The following is an 18771-nucleotide window of genomic DNA, read 5'->3' as shown; positions in this document are numbered from 1 at the left end:
GTTGTAAACTCGTGGTGGATGATATGTTTTAGTTTTTGAGTTATTTTTATAGACAGATAAACGGTGTAGCACAATGCATAATTTGGAAAATCATACCAGTGTTGTTTCACTAAAAAAAGTACAAGTCTAATAATAAAATATTGAAAAATATATGATTTTTTTTCGATAATTGATTTTTATAATAATTAATCTAAAACAAAATGCTTCATATTATTTTTTATTTAGACGGTACACATCGGACGTATATTTAGTCGTCAACCGCACATCGATAGCTAGTATAGAAGTCCAGATACACGTGCAACAATGTACCCCACCAAATGGGCATTTTCGAGCTGGGTGGTTTCAAAGATGGCGTCCATCCGGGCACTAAGCTACCGTTCTCAGATGTCCATCACACCTTTTCTGACACTTGAGACATTGGTCTAATGGAAAATCATAATGAGAATTACTCCCCCCGCCGGAGCATTACTTTTGGTCTGGCTCAAGGACTATTTGAAATGGACGCATTACTTGTCGACTGCCAAGTTGATTATGTAAAATTGTTAAGCTGGACTGGTAATCGTCGGTTGCGTCATCCTTTGTTCACGATGGGTATTTAAGATGGGCCTACAGTGTATGAGTTTAGAGACAGTCTGAGTCATTGAAAAGATGGTTCAACCTACGACTGAACAGCAGACCTTCGTGGTTACAACCTTTCACCAAACTGGAAGTTTGCAACAAACTCATGATGCGTTCAGGGAACGTTTCCCAGAACGGGAGCCTCCAGCAGCCAAAACCATCTGGGCGAATGTTAGAAAATACCAAGAGCATGGCACTAGCCTCAACCGCAACAAGGGGCATTCTGGTAGGAGGCGCACTGGGCGATCGGAAATGAACATTGCAGCAGTAAGGCAGCAAGTTTTGGAGCATCCTAGGGATACCAGCGCAAGACAAAATGGGACGGGATTGCCTTTGGCAACATTCAACCTAATCACAAGACTGGACCTCCACCAACATCCATATCGGATTCACATCCAGCATAAACTTATGTCAGGGGATTTTGCCAGGAGGCTGGTGCTTGCCGGATGGTTGATAGCACGTTGCAAAGCACATGTCAATTTCCTGCGGTATCTCGTTATCGGCGAAGAAGCTGCTTTCGCCATGGACGGCAAGGTTAATACCCATAATGTTCTTGAATATGCACCGACAGGACAACCCCCGGAATTTAATTCAGACACCAACATGAATCGACAAAAGTGGACTGTTTGGTTGGGACTTTGTGGAAGTGGTCAGGTGATCGGACCATTTTTCTTTCAAAGGAATGTCAATGGTAACATGTATCTGCAGATGATCAATGATGAAGTTTTACCGCAGCTGGAGGAGAACTTTGAGCGACAGGTTTGTGGTGTCTTCAGATATCTCTGGTGGGCCCAAGACGGCGCCCCAGCACATCATCTTATCGCTGTCCGAGATCGACTGAGGGAACTCTTTGGAGACCGAGTCATCGTCCTCAACCATGCAGTGGAATGGCCACCAAGATCACCTGACCTCGCACCATGTGATTATTTCCTTTGGGGACATTTAAAGAACAAGGTGTTCATAACTCCTCCTCGTCATCTTGACGAATTGCAGGGCCATATTCAACATGAAGTAGATGCTTTGCTCAACAACCCGGCTATGGTGAGACGAGCAGTTCAGGGCATGCTCCGCCGCTGTGAGCTCTGTGTTGAAAGGGGAGGTGGACATGTTGAAGGTGTGGGTGCATAAAGGCCAATCATTCCTGAGGAAAGTTCACATCTGACGTTCATTTTGCACCAATTAACCTGACTTGCATCGATTAGCGAAACTTGTAAAAATGCGATTTGAACTTGTCATTTTCAATGAACATGTACTCGGTCATGTGTGACAGCAATGATGCATGAAAGGTATCAATGGAAAGCTGAGGATCTCCTCTTAATTAGTAAACCACATGTAAATTGTCAAAATAAATAACCTTTGCATATTAACCCGTTGAATTCGGATTACCTTTTTTTTGATACGCACTGTACATCTGAACAGTTCTGATGGTTTCAATCAACAGGAATGACGCACGAGCGTCAACTCACCTGTCTACACTGAGAACACATAGGCTGAGCACGGTGATGCCAAGAGACATCTTCTGCAGGAAAGGAACAGCTTTGCACAGAACCACCCCGAATGGCCAGTTCTGGGCATGTAGCTGAGGATCAAGAGGAAAAGTCATTAACTATTTATTTAGAAGGGTTTTAAAATCAGAAAAGTAATTTCGTGAGCTTACGTTCAAGTCCACGTTCAAGTTCAATTCCCCATGAGCGAGAACTCCAATGTGAGCGAAAACTCCCCCATGAGCGAAAACTTCAATGTGAGCGAAAACTCCCCCATGAGCAAAACTCCCCCATGAGCGAAAACTCCAATGTAAGCAAAAACTCCCCCATGAGAAAAAACTCCAATGTGAGCAAAAACTCCCCCATGAGCGAAAACTCCAATGTGAGCAAAAACTCCAATGTGAGTGAAAACTCCAATGTGAGCAAAAACTCCCCCATGAGCAAAAACTCCAATGTGAGCGAAAACTCCAATGTGAGCGAAAACTCCCCAGTGATTAAAAACTCCAATGTGAGCGAAAACTCCCCAGTGAGCAAAAACTCCAATGTGAGCGAAAACTCCCCAGTGAGCAAAAACTCCAATGTGAGCGAAAACTCCCCAGTGAGCAAAAACTCCAATGTGAGCGTAAACTCCCCCATGAGCAAAAACTCCAATGTTAGCAAAAACTCCACCATCAGTGAAAACTCCAATGAGAGAGAAAACTCCAATGTGAGCAAAAACTCCAATGTGAGTGAAAACTCCAATGTGAGCGAAAACTCCAATGTGAGCAAAAACTCCCCCGTGAACGAAAACTCCATTGTGAGCGGAAACTCCATTGTGGGCGAAAACTCCCCCGTGAGCGAAAACTCCAAAGTGAGCGAAAACTCCCCGTGAGCGAAACGTCCAATGTGAGCAAAAACTCCGACGTAAGTGAAGACTCCTACGTGAGTGAAGACTCCTACGTGAGTGAGGACTCCTACGTGAGTGAAGACTCCGACGTGAGCAAAAACCCCTCTGTGAGCCAGAACTCCTCCGTGACCGAGAACTCCTCCGTGAGCGAAAATTCCCCCGTCATTCTGCATTCACACTCATAATCTTCTATGCTCTCATTAACCATCCTCAAGCCCACCCATTCCTATTCAGCTTATTATGGCAGAGCCCATAGGGTAATGCCGTCTGGAACAGCGTTGGTCTGTCCATTCCTCACAAACGTCCACCAATCAGAGCTAAGGATCTGGTAACATGACAGGGGAACGTGTTTAGTAATCATCACAGTTGCATATTTTACTCAAAGGAAATATAATAACCTTCTGTGGAACGTTTTTGGGTCCCAATGGGTGTCGTAAGTTAGGCAGGAGGTTTCAGAAATTCCTCAATAAAATTATGATTTTGAAATGCGATCGACATGGATCTTGCTCCCGAATCCGGAAGTGAACAGATGACGACGGTTCGCTGGTTTGACATCTCAATACAATCGTGATTTAACATTATATTTTGATATATTAATCCTATCGTATTGTCCTGTCCGTGGCCGATGAAGACTGGCCTCAGACGAATAGCCGAGACGAGCTTGAACTCAGAGGCATATTTCGAACTTTGGTGGGATTGTCTTTGGCGTGCGCAGGAAATGCCCAATACCTTATCTGATTGGAAACACACAGGGTTATTCCGAACCCACAAAACAAAGAAACGAACCAGGACAGAAAGTAAAATTCAACGAATATAAATTTATTTACAGTTATGTAAAAGACAACAAAAGGTGATGTAAACTGTAATTCCTAATTGAGACGTCTCCACTCAGGCTCGTATACAAACAAGGGGGGAAATAAAAGCAAATGAATAATGTTTTGTTCCAAGCCGCCCGGCACTTAGCTTTGCATCCCCAAATGGCTGGTAAGGCTTGCTGGTCGTCGCCTCGAACCACGATGCGGGAAGCGCACAAAATAGTGTGGAATGGCGTCTGTAGCCGGCCGCCGGCGTGAGGCAAGCAGGCAGGATCCTTCCTTGCTAACATGGCTCCGATTCTCTCTCTGGTGCACACCGGCGAGCGTCTGTCGTCCTCCCATGCAAAACAACCAAGCGACTGCCTCCAACAAGCGCCAGACCAAAGAGAGCAAAATGCAACTGCCTCCAATAACCGCCAGCACCCAAAAAGAGAGCCACCAAGATGGCGAGAGACGTCTTTTTTCCTCCAGCTCTCAAATGTTCCATGCTGACGTCACACTCTGTCCAATCATCGAGCGCTACTCAATCACGAGGCCGGGGCATGGCCTCCCCATTACGAGTCGTCGGGGGCCGAGTTTAGTCGTCGTTCGGGAATATTCAGATGATGCCGGCGGCATTTAGGTCGTGAGGCGGCATTTACGTGCCGATCGGAAAATGCTGTTTGTCGGCCCTGGTGGCGCTGTGAAGGAGTGAGTCCATTTGTTATAGTTGTTGTTGTTTTACTGAGCCCTCAATTTCCTGGCTGGCTGAATGTAATAAGAACATTAGGGAAAAATCACAGGGAGGCAATCACGTACAGGGGAATTTAACCTTACAGACCCTATAATTAATTAGCATAAAACTACCCTCCATATGGCAACATGTATACGATCTTACTATCTTTATAGATTCCATACTTAGTTACATCGAGGTGGGCTTCTGCTTGGCATCACACGGTCCATACTAAAACTTACACATTCCTAACTTTCGTATGAGATTCATCATCTACCCCCACAAACGTAACAGTATTCATTTGCGATTAGAATGATGAATGATGCTGTTTGGAATGAAAATAGAGATATTGAGTTCAAAGCAGAATGTGGAAATGACGTAAGGGTTTCCATCCGTGACATTCGCGGATTCCCCATTTGCAGTTTCACCATTGACTGGATATAGCAACATTCAGACCGGGTACATTTTTGTCCAAGTCCTTCTCCTTCACAAACCTGCTGTCATGTCTGACGTTGTTAGACTCTATCGGTCTTGTTTTTTTTCCTCTGCTGTCCCTCACTCTTCTTTTTTTATTGCTTTGTCTTTCCCGTGTTCCCTCCTCTTTGCTGTTTCTTTCCCGTGTTCCCTCCTCTTTGCTGTTTCTTTCCCGTGTTCCCTCCTCTTTGCTGTTTCTTTCCCGTTTTCCCTGCTCTTTGCTGTTTATTTTCCATTTTCCCCTTCCCTTTCTCTATGCCTGATTCTTGTTAAGTTTGACTTGAAATATGGCTCGCTCACGCCCTGTGTGATAACCCCTTACTCTCAAATACAAAGAGCTTCGACTTCAAATACAAAACAAAACTGACAAGTGAACACAGTATGTACAGTTTGAATATGGGATCCCAGCACCATGAGATAAATTCAGATGACAATTACAAACAGGACAACCGACATGTATTTATAGCTATCATGTCCTTAGAGAACGCTTTCGTTTTCCATCTCATGCAGACATGTTAATTGTCACTAAATATGGGTATGGGGTACTATACTCGGAGAGCAATATGGAGCTTACCGTCACAGGTGAACATTGCAAGATCTTCAAAAAATGTGTTTATATAGTAAAGTGTGTATTTGTATTTTATTTAATCAAACATTACAGGAGAAAAAGCCATTTGATGATGTGAATACCTGCTTAATGCAGCCATATCTAAGTCTCTGCCATATTTCTCTCACATGTTTAAAAAACATATATATACTTATATATGTATATATACAGTGCATTCAGAAAGTATTCAGACCCCTTCACTTTTTTCACATTTTGTTATGTTGCAGCCTTATGCTGATATCGTTTAAATTCATTTTTCCCTCATCAATCTACACTCAATACCCCATTACCCCACAATGACAAAGAGAAAACAGGATTTTATAAAGTTTTGCAAATTTATTAAAAAGAAAAAACTGAAATATCACATTTACATAAGTATTCATACCCTTTGCTCTGACACTTGAAATTTAGCTCAGGTGCCTCCCATTTCTGTTGATCATCTTTGAGATGTTTCTACACCTTGATTGGAGTCAACCTGTGGTAAATTCAATTGATTGGACATGATTTGGAAAGGCACACACCTGTCTATACAAGTGTTACGCCGAGGTCCCCCGTCGGTGAAGTGATGCGAGTTGACAAAGTGGAAGACGCAAGGCGGCCATCTTGGATTTTGACGTGGCGACCCAATTTTCAATAGCGTTCTTCCTTATGCCTAGATACACCCACACCAGATTAGAAGTTGGTACTTCGCTTATTTTTCATGATATTCCGCTCACAAGGTTCAGACATACATGGCGGCGGCCATCTTGGATTTTGACGTGGCGACCCAATTTTCAATAGCGTTCTTCCTTATGCCGAGATACACCCACACACCAAATTAGAAGTTGGTACTTCGCTTATTTTTCAAGATATTAATCTCACAAGGTTCAGACATACATGGCGGCGGCCATCTTGGATTTTGGCGTGGCGACCCAATTTTCAAGAGCGTTTTTTTTTTTTTTTTTTTTTTTTTGTATACAAGATCGAGGCTCGTGAAAGAGCGAACATTAATCACACAGAAAGACAAACAGACACACAAAACAAATAACATCGGGAGCGGTAGACAAGATGGGGAGAGAGGGGGAAGGACACAAACACAACATTTGAGAGCAGGGACCGAGAGACATGGAGACATCGAGAGAACTGTGGGAGGGAGAGGGCTTTGGGGGGGAGGCATGGGAAGGGGGGGGGGGGGTGGGAGAGGTATAAAACATATGGACACTGCCAAGACTTCCAGGAAAGAAGTTGGAATTTCAAACAAGGTGGATCTGGGGTGAATTAGTGGGGGTAGAAAAGATCAAGGTTTTGGATGGGGGAAGATAAGAGATGGTGGTGAACAGCTGTTTTGAAGACCTGGAGGGAGGAGTGTGATTGAAGTGAGTGTGGGAGTTTGTTCCAGAGGCGGGAGAAAAGAGGCATGAAAGAGTGAAGGTGAGCAGAGAGCCGAGATTTCGGCAGTTTAACCATCAGAGGGTGGCTGGCAGATCTTGTGCGACCTGTAGGAATATTTGGGGGACAGAGCACAGAGAGAGCTGGGGGAGCAAGGCCGGAGAGGAGTCGGTAGAAGACAGAAAGACCACCTACCTGCCTGCGGTGAGTGAGTGAAAGGCCCTCAGAGATAGCTTCATCGCGGGAGATTCCAATGATTCTGAAAGCTTTGGATTCAACAGCGTGAAGCCGAGCCAGGTGTGAGGCAGGAGCACCAGCCCATAGGGGAGAACAGTATTCCATTGAGCTGCGGATGAAAGCCTTGTATGTGGTGAGGAGCTCAGGTGTGCCTAGGAAGGACTTCGCACGACGGAGCATGCCCAGTCGGCGACTGGCTTTGGAGGCCAGCTTGGAAATGTGGTTTTCCCAAGAAAGATCATGGCAGATGGTGAGACCCAAAAGCTTGAGCGACAGAACTTCTTGGAGAGGATTGTTGAGAAAGTAGATGGGAGGGTTGTCCAGTCGATCTTTTCGGAGAGACATAGTAAGAGTGTGAGATTTGTCAGGATTGAAAGACATGTTCCACATGTTTGACCAGTCTGTGATTTTGTCCAGGTCTTCAGAGAGTGAGGAGGCTGCAGACTGCCGATCTGAGGGAAGAGTAATGGAGCGGCAGAGAGTGGAGTCATCAGCAAAGAGATACAGAGGATTTTCCAGAGAGTCGGAGAGATCATTGATAAAGACCAGAAAAAGCACAGGGCCCAGCACACTGCCTTGGGGAACTCCAGCCTGAAAGGGAAGGGGAGATGAGAGAAATCCATTCAGGGCCACACGTTGACTACGACCAGAGAGGAAGTCCGCAAGCCATGCATGGAGATTTCCATGGATACCATAGGAGGAGAGTTTGGTGAGCAGAGCTGGGTGCCAGACCGTATCGAAGGCACGTGATATGTCAAGGGAGACAGCTCTGATTTCCTGTTTGGCATTGAGGACCTCCATCCATTGTTGAGACAGCAGAAGCAGCATGTCCAGAGTAGAGTGACCTGGTCTGAAACCAAATTGATGATCAGAGATCAAGCCATTGGAGAAGAGGAAAGATTTCATATCCGAAGCAATGATGGATTCCATGACTTTGCTGATAATTGGGAGCAGGCTGATTGGTCTGTAGTTACAAGGATCTGTTTTTGCACCTTTTTTGTGTAAAGCGGTAATGTTTGCTGATTTCCAGGATGCTGGCAGATGACCTTGAGCAAAGGATAGGGTGAAAAGAACAGAGAGAGGGTGAGATAGAGCGGCAGAGCAGGATTTTAGGACCCGTGGGCTGATGCCATCTGGTGCAGTTGCAGAATCAGAGTCGAGGTTTGACAAAAACTCCTCCACCTTGTCAGGAGAGAAGGTCACAGAGTCCAGGAGCAGTTTGGTTCGACTGGGAAAGGTGGGAACAGAGAGAGATGGGTTTGGGACTAAGGGTTTTGAGGCAAACACAGAGTTGAGGCATTCGGCTTTGTCACGTGCGATGTCAACTGTGTGGCCATTTGAGGTAAGGGAGGGGATGGAGGGGGAACAAACACCAGAAACGGATTTGACCAGATGCCACCAGGATTTGGAGGAAGGAGACAGGTTTGAGAGTTCATTCTTGAGTGAGGAGAGATAGTGCTTCCTGGCACTCCTGAGGGTAGACACACACTTGTTCCGAGCTTGGTGGAAGGAACTGAGATTTCCTTCAGTTGGATTAGCCTTCCAAGAGGCAAAGGCAAGTTGTTTCAGGGCAACTGCCTCACCACAAGATTCAGTGTACCATGGACGGGAGGAAGGGTAAGACAACTGAAGGCGAGATGGGATAAATCTGTGCATGAGAGAGATCAGTTTGCTTTGGAAGAATTCCCAGGAAGAATTGATGTCAGAGGCAGTGGAGATGGGAGACCAATCCAGACGATTGATGGCTGCTTGAAGACCGTCCCAGTCGGCCTGAGTGAAATGCCAGACTCGTCGACGCTGAGGAGGCTCTCTGAGAATGGCCAGAGAGATGTCCACTTTGACAAGCACATGATCAGAAGAACCGATTGGAGCAGAAGAAGAGCAGCAGACATTAGCAGGGAAGTTAGTCATAACCAAGTCTAGAAGAGAAGATACTCCATTGGCTGAGATCCGGGTCGGGAAATTGACAGATTGTGTCAATCCCAGTGAGTCACAGAAGTCCTTTGCTGAGGTGCCATGACTGGTGAGAGAGGAACCCACACCCAACCAGGTGGCATGATGACAATTGAAGTCACCACATATGAGGAAGAGAGAGTTGGGATGAGTGGATAGAAGTTGGTCCATGTTGTCAGACAGTGAAATGTAGATGGAGTCATCACTGTTTGGGGGACGGTACAGAACACATATGAACAAAAGGTGGGAGCGGAGAGGAAGCCGTAGCCAGAGGTACTCCTGGGGGTGAGGAGGAGAGAGGGCAGTGCAAGGAGAGTGAGGAAGAGAGTTTTTTATAAAGATAGCCACCCCACCACCAGGCCGAGGCTCAGGTCTATCATACCGGAGGAGGGAGTAACCAGGAAGAGATATTAAGGAATCAGAGACATCTTGAAGGAGGAAAGTCTCTGTTAAGCAGATCAAGTCTGGATTGTCAGAAGCAACCTGTATGGAGAGATCAGTCAGGTTTGAGCGAAGGCCCCGGATGTTTGAGGTCCATACCGTTAATGAAGAGAGAGGGGGTGCATCGGGTACAGGACAGGGGAGGGGAGGAGTAGGGTAAGATGAAGGATGAGAGGGGGAGGTAGGGAAAGCAGTTGTTAGTGTGTCAGCGATTGCAGAAGAGTTCCAAGAAAGGGAAGGATGAGGAGGATGAAAGGTTTGAAGGTGAAGGGATGAGGCACAGAGAGGGGTTGTTTGACGGGGGGCAGAGGAAAGAAGAAGGTTGGGGGGGGGGGTGGAGGTATGAGATAGAAGGGAGATGAAGTGGGGAGGAGGCAGCTTTGAGGAGGAGGGGGGAGGAGGGAGAATTGGAGAGGAATGGTATGGGGGGAGATTTGAATGGGAGGGGTTGGGGGGGAGTTTTGAAGGGGAGGAGTGAGGGGGGAGTTTAGGAGGGGAAGGGCAAGGGGGGAGTTCAGGAGTGGAAGGGCAAGGGGGGAGTTCAGGAGTGGAGGGGTTTGTGGGGGAGTTTAAGAGTGGCGGGGCAAGGGGGGAGTTTAGGAGTGTAGGTGCAAGGGGAGGGATTTGGATGGGAGGGGCAAGAGGGGAGTTTAGAAAGTGGATGATTAATGAAAGACGAACATTGAAAACAAATTGGGTTTGTTGTGATTTTCAAGTTAGCAATCCGGTTCAGAATGATGGAGGAGGGATGGAATGAATGTGAATTTAGACCATGTAGTGAGGGAGACGTATAAGATATTGAATTTCTTTTTTTTGAGGTGGAATGAGTTGGAGAGGAAATTGAGAAAAGCCTTTTAAATAGGAAGAAAAACAGCGTGTTGTAAAATACCACTGAGTAAAACACTGAAGGGGAAAGGTTATACATATTTAAATAATATTTAAACAGAACCGTGAACAATCTTATGTGCACAAAAATACCAACGGGGGGAGAGCCGAGAGGGACCACCACGAGTCACGTGAAGGGCAAACGGTGGATCAAACGGCGTTCTTCCTTATGCCGAGATCATAGACTCTTAAAGGAGTCTATGGCCGAGATACACCCACACACCAAAGTAGAAGTTGGTACTTCGCTTATTTTTAAAGATATTCATCTCACAAGGTTCAGACATACATGGCATCAGACATACATGGCGGCGGCCATCTTGGATTTTGACGTTGGTTGCACCCACACACCAAATTCGAATGCGGTCCTTCGCTTACGCACGCACGCACGCCCACACGCACGGACGGACGGACAGACGGACACACGGACGGAGTGGAAAACCATAGTCCGCCTTTTGCTCCGCGGTGCGACGGAGGACAATAAGGTCTCACAGCTGACAATGCATATCAGAGCAAAAACCAAGCCATGAGGTCGATGGAACTGCCTGCAGTGCTCAGAGACAGGATTGTGTCGAGGCACAGATCTGGGGAAGCCGACAAAAAAAATCTCTGCTGCATTGAAGGTTCCCAAGAGCACAGTGGCCTCCATAATTCTTAAATGGAAGAAGTTTGGAACAACCAGGACCCTTCCTAGAGCTGGCTGCCCGGCCAAACTGAGCAATCAGGGGAGAAGGGCCTTGGTAAGAGAGGTGACCAAGAACCCGATGGTCACTCTGGCTGAGCTCCAGAGATCCTGTGTGGAGATGGGAGAAACTTCCAGAAGGACAAGCATCACTGCAACACTCCACCGATCTGGGCTTTATGGCAGAGTGGCCAGACGGAAGCCTCTGCTCAGTGAAAGACACATGAAAGCCCACTTGGAGTTTGCAAAAAAGCACCTAAAGGACTCTCAGACTCTGAGAAACAAGATTCTGTGGTCTGATGAAACCAAGATTGAACTGTTTGGCTTCCATCTGTCTGTGTTCTGTATATCAACTCTCAGACTGTGAGAAACAAGATTCTGTGGGCTTTCATGTGTCTTTCACTGAGGAGACGCTGCCGTCTGGCCACTCTGTCATAAAGCCCAGATCGGTGGAGTGTTGCAGTGATGGTTGTCCTTCTGGAAGTTTCTCCCATCTCCACACAGGATCTCTGGAGCTCAGCCAGATTGACCATCGGGTTCTTGGTCACCTCTCTTACCAAGGCCCTTCTCCCCCGATTGCTCAGTTTGGCCGGGCGGCCAGCTCTAGGAAGAGTCCTGGTTGTTCCAAACTTCTTCCATTTAAGAATTATGGAGGCCACTGTGCTCTTGGGAACCTTCAATGCAGTCGAAATTTTTTTGTCGGCTTCCCCAGATCTGTGCCTCGACACAATCCTGTCTCTGAGCTATGCCGGCAGTTCCATCGACCTCATGGCTTGGTTTTTGCTCTGATATGCATTGTCAGCTGTGAGACCTTATATAGACAGGTGTGTGCCTTTCCAAATCATGTCCAATCAATTGAATTTACCACAGGTGGACTCCACTCAAGGTGTAGAAACATCTCAAAGATGATCAAGAGAAATGGGAGGCACCTGAGCTAAATTTCAAGTGTCATAGCAAAGGGTATGAATACTTATGTAAATGTGATATTTCAGTTTTTTCTTTTTAATAAATTTGCAAAACTTTCTAAAATCCTGTTTTCTCTTTGTCATTATGGGGTATTGGGTGTAGATTGATGAGGGAAAAAATGAATTTAAACGATTTCAGCATAAGGCTGCAACATAACAAAATGTGAAAAAAGTGAAGGGGTCTGAATACTTTCTGAATGCACTGTGTGTGTATATATATATATAGGTTCTTTGGTATGGAGGCATATTTTCACGGTTTTGTTTAAATATTATATAAATATGTTAAAACTTTCCCCTGCAGTTTTTTTTTCAGTGGTTTATTACATCACACTGTTTTTCTTCCTACTTAAAAGAGTTTTTTCTATTTCCTCATCAAATCATTCCATTTCAAAAAAAAATTCAATCTCTTACAGTCCTTCCTTTCTACATTCTCTAAACTCACCTTCATTCCACCCCTCCTCTATCGTTTTCAAACGGATCTCTGACTTGAAAATCACAATAAAACCAGTTTGTAATAAATATTCGTTTTTCATTAATTGTCCACTTCTAAACTCCCCCCTCCCCGCCAAAATTCCCCCTCACCCCTCCCTTTCAATTATCCACCCTCCCCTCCTAAACTCCCCCCCTACCTTCTTTCTCCAATTTTCCCCTCTCCACCCTCCTCTTCAAAGCTGCCTCCTCCCCACTTCCTCTCCCTTCCATCTCATACCTCCACCTCCTCCAACCATCTGCTTTGCTCTTCCCCCCCCCCCCCTCAAACAACGCCTCACTGTGCCTCATCCCATCACCATCAAACCTTTTGTCCTCCTCATTCTTCCCTTTCTCCAAGCTCTTCTGCAATCTTTGACACACCATCAACAGCTCTCCCTTCCTCCCCTTCTCACCCCTCATCTTACCCTACCCCTCTCCTGTCCTGTAACCAATGCTCCCCCTCCCTTTTCCTTAACGGTATGGACCTCAAACATCCGGGGCCTTCGCTCAAACCTGATTGATCTCTCCATACAGTTTGCTTCTGACAAACCAGACTTAATCTGCTTAACAGAAACTTTCCTCCTTCAAGATGTCTCTGATTCCTTGGTATCTCTCCCAGGTTACTCCCTCCTCCGGTATGATAGACCCGAGCCTCGTCCTGGAGGTGGGGTTGCTATCTTTATCAAAAACTCTCTTCCTCACTCACTGTGCACTGCCCTCTCTCCACCTCACCCCCAGGAATACCTTTGGCTACGGCTTCCCCTTCGCTCCCACCTTTTGTTCATATGTGTGTTGTACCGTCCACCAAACAGAGATGACTCCATCTACATCTCGCTGTCTGATAATATGGACCAACTTCTATGTACCCATCCCACCTCTCTCTTCCTCATATGTGGTGATTTCAACTGTCACCATGCCAGTTGGCTGGGTGTGGGTACCTTCTCTCACCAGCCATGGCTCTTCAGCAAAGGACTTCTGTGACTCACTGGGACTGACACAATCTGTCAATTTCCCGACCCGGATCTCAGTCAATGGAGCATCTTCTCTTCTAGACTTGGTTATGACAAACTTCCCTACAAATATCTGCTGCTCTTCTTCTGCTCCAATTGGTTCATCTGATCATGTGCTTATTAAAGAGGACATCTCTCTGGCCATTCTCAGAGAGCCTCCTCAGCGCCGACGAGTCTGGCATTTCACTTAGGCCGACTGGCAAGGTCTTCAAGCAGCCATCAAACATCTGGACTGGTCTCCCATCTATACTGCCTCTGACATCAACTCATCCTGGGAATTCTTCCAAAGTGAACTGCTCCCTCTCATGCACAGATTTATCCCATCTCGTCTTCAATTGTCATTCCCTTCTTCCCATCCATGGTACACTGAATCTTATGGTGTGGCAGTTGACATGAAACAACTTGTCTTCTCCTCTTGGAAGACTAATCCAACTGAAGGCAATCTCCATTCCTTTCACAAGCTCGGAACAAGTGTGTGTCTACCCTCAGGAGAGCCAGGAAGCAATATCTCTCTACTCTCAAGACTGAACTCTCAAACCTGTCTCCCTCCTCCAAATCCTGGTGTCATCTGGTCAAATCTGTTTCTGGTGTTTGTTCCCCCTCCATCCCCTCCGTTACCTCAAACGGCTACACAGCTGACTCCGCACGTGACAAAGCCGAATGCCTCAACTCTGTGTTTTCCTCAAAATATTGTGTCTCAAACCCATCTCTCTCTGTACCCACCTTACCCAGTCAAACCCAGCTGCTCCTGGAATCTGTGTCTTTCTCCCCTGACAAGGTGGAGAAGTTTCTGTCAAACCTCGACTCTGATTCTGCAACTGGACCAGATGGCATCAGCCCACGGGCCCTAAAATCCTGCTCTGCCGCTCTATCTCACCCTCTCTCTGTTCTCTTCACCCTCTCTTTTGCTCAAGGTCATCTGCCATCTGCTTGGAAATCAGCCAACATTACCGCTTTACACAAAAAATGTGCAAAAACAGATCCTTGCAACGACAGACCAATCAGCCTGCTCCCAATAATCAGCAAGGTCATGGAATCCATCATCGCTTCTGATATCAAATTCTACCTCTTCTCCAATGGCTTGATCTCGGATCATCAATTTGGATTCAGACCAGGTCATTCTATTCTGGACATGCTGCTTCTGCTTTCTCAACAATGGATGGAGGTCCTCAATGCCAAACAGGAAATCAGAGCTGTCTCCTTTGACAAGGAACTGTCTACTGGACCAGATGAAATAAAGTTATATAAAGACGCTTATAAGTTACCTGAAAACCCAGTCCAACACATATCTTGTGCCATCAATATGGTCTGGCACCCCACCCTGCTCACCAAATTATCCTCCTATGGTATCCATGGAAACCTCCACACATGGCTTGCAGACTTTCTCTCTGGTCACAGTCAACGTGTGGCCCTGAATGGAATTCTCTCATCTCCCCTTCTTGTTCAGTTTCGTGTTCCTCAAGGCAGTGTTCTGGGCCCTATGCTTTTTCTGGTCTTCAATAATGATCTCTCCGACTCTCTGGAAAACCTTCTTTATCTCTTTGCTGATGACTCCACTCTCTGACGCTCCATATCTCAACACTCAGATCGGCAGTCTGCAGCCTCTTCACTCTCTGCGGACCTGGACAATATCTCAAACTGGTCAAACAAGTGGAACACGTCTTTCAATCCTGACAAATCTCACACTCTCACTTTGTCTCTCCGAAAAGACCGTCTGGACAACCCTCCATTCTACTTTCTGAACCTTATCTACTTTCTTATCTTCCTTCTACTTTCTGAACAGTCGTACATTACAAATACATTGTGCAAAATAATTGTTTGAAATATGATTGGCTTAAACCATAACAAAACAGCAACTCAGGTGCAGTCATATATCTATATATCGACATATCTGGACAGTGTCTGTGTTGTCACTGAACTATTCCCTCAAACTTTTGTTTCCGTGGTCGTGAGTTGTTTTGAATTACTTGGTGGTGAGGTGTTTTGAATTACGTGGTGGTGCGGTGTTTTGAATTATGTGGTGGTGAGGTCTTTTGAATGACGTGGTGGTGTGGTGTTTTTAATTACGTGGTGGGGAGGTCTTTTTAATTATGTGGTGGTGAGATGTTTTTAATTAAGTGGTGGTGAGGTCTTTTTAATTACGTGGTGGTGAGGTGTTTTTAATTATGTGGTGGGGAGGTCTTTTTAATTACATGGTGGTGAGGTGTTTTTAATTACGTGGTGGTGAGGTGTTTTTAATTACGTGGTGGGGAGGGCGTTTTAATTATGTGGTGGTGAGGTCTTTTTAATTACGTGATGGTGAGGTGTTTTTAATTACGTGGTGGGGAGGCCTTTTTAATTATGTGGTAGTGAGATGTTTTTAATTACGTGGTGGTGAGGTGTTTTTAATTACGTGGTGGTGAGGTGTTTTTAATTACGTGGTAGTGAGGTCTTTTAATTACGAGGTGGTGAGGTCTTTTTAAATACGTGGTGGTGAGGTGTTTTAAATTACCTGGTGGTGAGGTGTTTTTAATTACGTGGTTGTGAGGTCTTTTTAATTATGTGGTGGTGAGGTCTTTTTAATTTCGTGGTTGTGATGTCTTTTTAATTTTTTGGTGTTGAGGTCTTTTTAATTACGTGGTGGTGAGGTGTTTTGAATTACGTGGTGGTGAGGTGTTTTGAATTACGTGGTGGTGAGGTGTTTTGAATTACGTGGTGGTGAGGTGTTTTGAATTACATGGTGGTGAGGTGTAATCGTCCCAAACTTCCAGTCTGCACCTACCCCTCCCATATCTACATGCTGAGGGGGTCTTTAAATTTTTATTTTTTTTTACAACTTCAATCTTCAACCTAAATTGTTTACAAAAATGTTTGTATTTGATTGTATTATGATTGTATTATAATTGGGGTAAATCATGCCAACTCAGCAACTCAGGTACATTCATTATCCTCAGCTAAAACAAGTCCGTTCCTCTGTAACGATGCGTGGTGAGACAAGCCAAGCTAGTGTATACATACTGAAACGCAAAAGAAACTTACCACCTTTGAAACCTTTAAATATCAACAATAACACTGCGTGTAGTAAATGTGTGAACTTATTTGTGGACAATAGTGTCCTCACTGTCAGACAAACGGTCACGGATGGTCACTTGAACCTTCAATGGTCACTTCATAGCACAGCTGTTGAACAGCCGTTTTGACTGTCAGTGATTAGCCAAGGGGTACGGGATGATTTTAATGAGCTGCACGTGATGTCTTGATATTGGCTTTAAAAAGGCCAGTGCAAAATGGGCATTTCAATCAACATGCCACGATTGTCAAGGGATAAACGGCAGCGTGCCCTGGGCATGCTGCAAAGCGGACTGAGCTACCGTACAAACCAACAATTGCTAATTGAAACATTGGCATTTTATTGATGACATGTCAAGTTTTTGACCAAGATACACCATCTCATCAGTTTGTTCTACAGTACAGAACAGCACAGGGTGCAATGTCAGTCCCCTTTCAATAGCGTGTGTGGCAGGTAGCTCAGTCCGCCTTGCAACATGCCCAGGGCACGCTGCCGTTGATCCCTTGACAATCGTGGCATGTTGATTGAAATGCCCATTTTGCACTGGCCTTTTTAAAGCCAATATCAAGACATCACGTGCAGCTCATTAAAATCATCCCGTACCCCTTGGCTAATCACTGACAGTCAAAAAGGCTGTTCAACAGCTGTGCTATGAAGTGACCATTGAAGGTTCAAGTGACCATCCGTGACCGTTTTGTCTGACAGTGAGGACACTATTGTCCACAAATAAGTTCACACATTTACTACACGCAGTGTTATTGTTGATATTTAAAGGTTTCAAAGGTGGTAAGTTTCTTTTCCGTTTCAGTATGTATATATATATATATATATATATATATATATATATATATATATATATATATATATATATATATATATATATATATATATATATAGTATATATATATATATATATATATATATATATATATGTATATATATATATATATATATATATATATATATATATATATATATATATATATATATATATATATATATATATATAAATATATGCTGCTGTTACCCCCATTCTAAAAAAACCTGGACTAAACCCTGACACCCTAAATAACTTCAGACCCATCTCCAACCTACCCTTTCTGTCAAAAGTTTTGGAACGCGCTGTAGCCACTCAACTCAAACATCACCTCTCTGCCAATAACCTGTATGAAACATTCCAATCCAGATTCCGCTCCAACCACAGTACTGAAACTGCTCTCCTCAAAATCACCAATGACCTTCTCCTCTCCTCTGACGCTGGCATCCTCAACATTCTCGTCCTCCTCGACCTCAGCGCTGCCTTTGACACCATCGATCACACCATCATCCTCACCCGACTTGAATCCACCTTTAACGTTACCGGCACTGCCCTCTCTTGGATTAAATCATACCTCTCTGACAGACGCCAGTTAATCTCCATCAATAACTGCAAATCCCCCACTGCTCACCTCCCCCAAGGTGTCCCCCACGGTTCAGTTCTTGGCCGCCTCCCCTTCATCCTTTACCTGTCCCCCCTCGGTCACTTAATCCGCCGTCATGGTCTCCAATTCCACTGCTTCGCCGATGACATCCAGCTTTTCATCTCCACCAAGTCCGTCTCCACCGACACCCACTCTATCCTGACAAACTGCATCACTGAAATAAAATCCTGGCTTCAAATCAACATCCTCAAGCTTAACTGTGATAAATCTGAAATAATCATCATTGGCCCAAAAACGCTCACAAAATCCACCCATAACTTTGCCCTCAACATCGACGGTATCCTAGTATCCACCTCCCCTCACATCCGGAATCTTGGCGTCATCTTTGACCAAACCCTCTCCTTCGACAAATACACTAAACAGATCACAAATTCAGCCTTCTTTCACCTGAAAAACATTGCCCGTCTCCGCTCATCCCTCCTCCACGGCTGCAGAAACCCTCATCCACGCCTTCATCACCTCCCGTCTGGACTACTGCAATAGCCTCCTCTATGGTTCAACCTCAAAAATCACCAATAAACTCCAATACATTCAGAACTCCGCTGCCCGTCTACTCACCCATTCCCGGACCCGTGACCACATCACCCCCGTCCTTTACAAGCTTCACTGGCCTCCCATCCCCCAGAGAATCCAGTA

The 18771-nt window shown here is 45.2% G+C and overlaps 1 protein-coding gene across 3 annotated transcripts in view; it reads right to left on the bottom strand.

The window, feature by feature from the left end:
- Positions 1 to 18771, bottom strand: part of LOC137424382 (endothelin receptor type B) — a 164801-nt gene that overhangs the window by 133125 nt on the left and 12905 nt on the right. For all 3 annotated transcript variants that reach the window (XM_078775380.1, XM_068111783.2, XM_068111784.2), the window contains one exon: positions 2085 to 2197. In XM_078775380.1, the coding sequence (XP_078631506.1) occupies positions 2085 to 2197 (113 nt within the window). The remainder of the gene's footprint in view (positions 1 to 2084; positions 2198 to 18771) is intronic.

Source organism: Myxine glutinosa, chromosome 4 (assembly GCF_964187855.1).
Source record: "Myxine glutinosa chromosome 4, kmMyxGlut1.1, whole genome shotgun sequence".
In the NCBI taxonomy this organism is placed as follows: Eukaryota; Metazoa; Chordata; class Myxini; order Myxiniformes; family Myxinidae; genus Myxine; species Myxine glutinosa.
The sequence above is the reverse complement of the archived record's forward strand: the minus strand, read 5'-3'. Positions and strand labels throughout refer to the sequence as shown.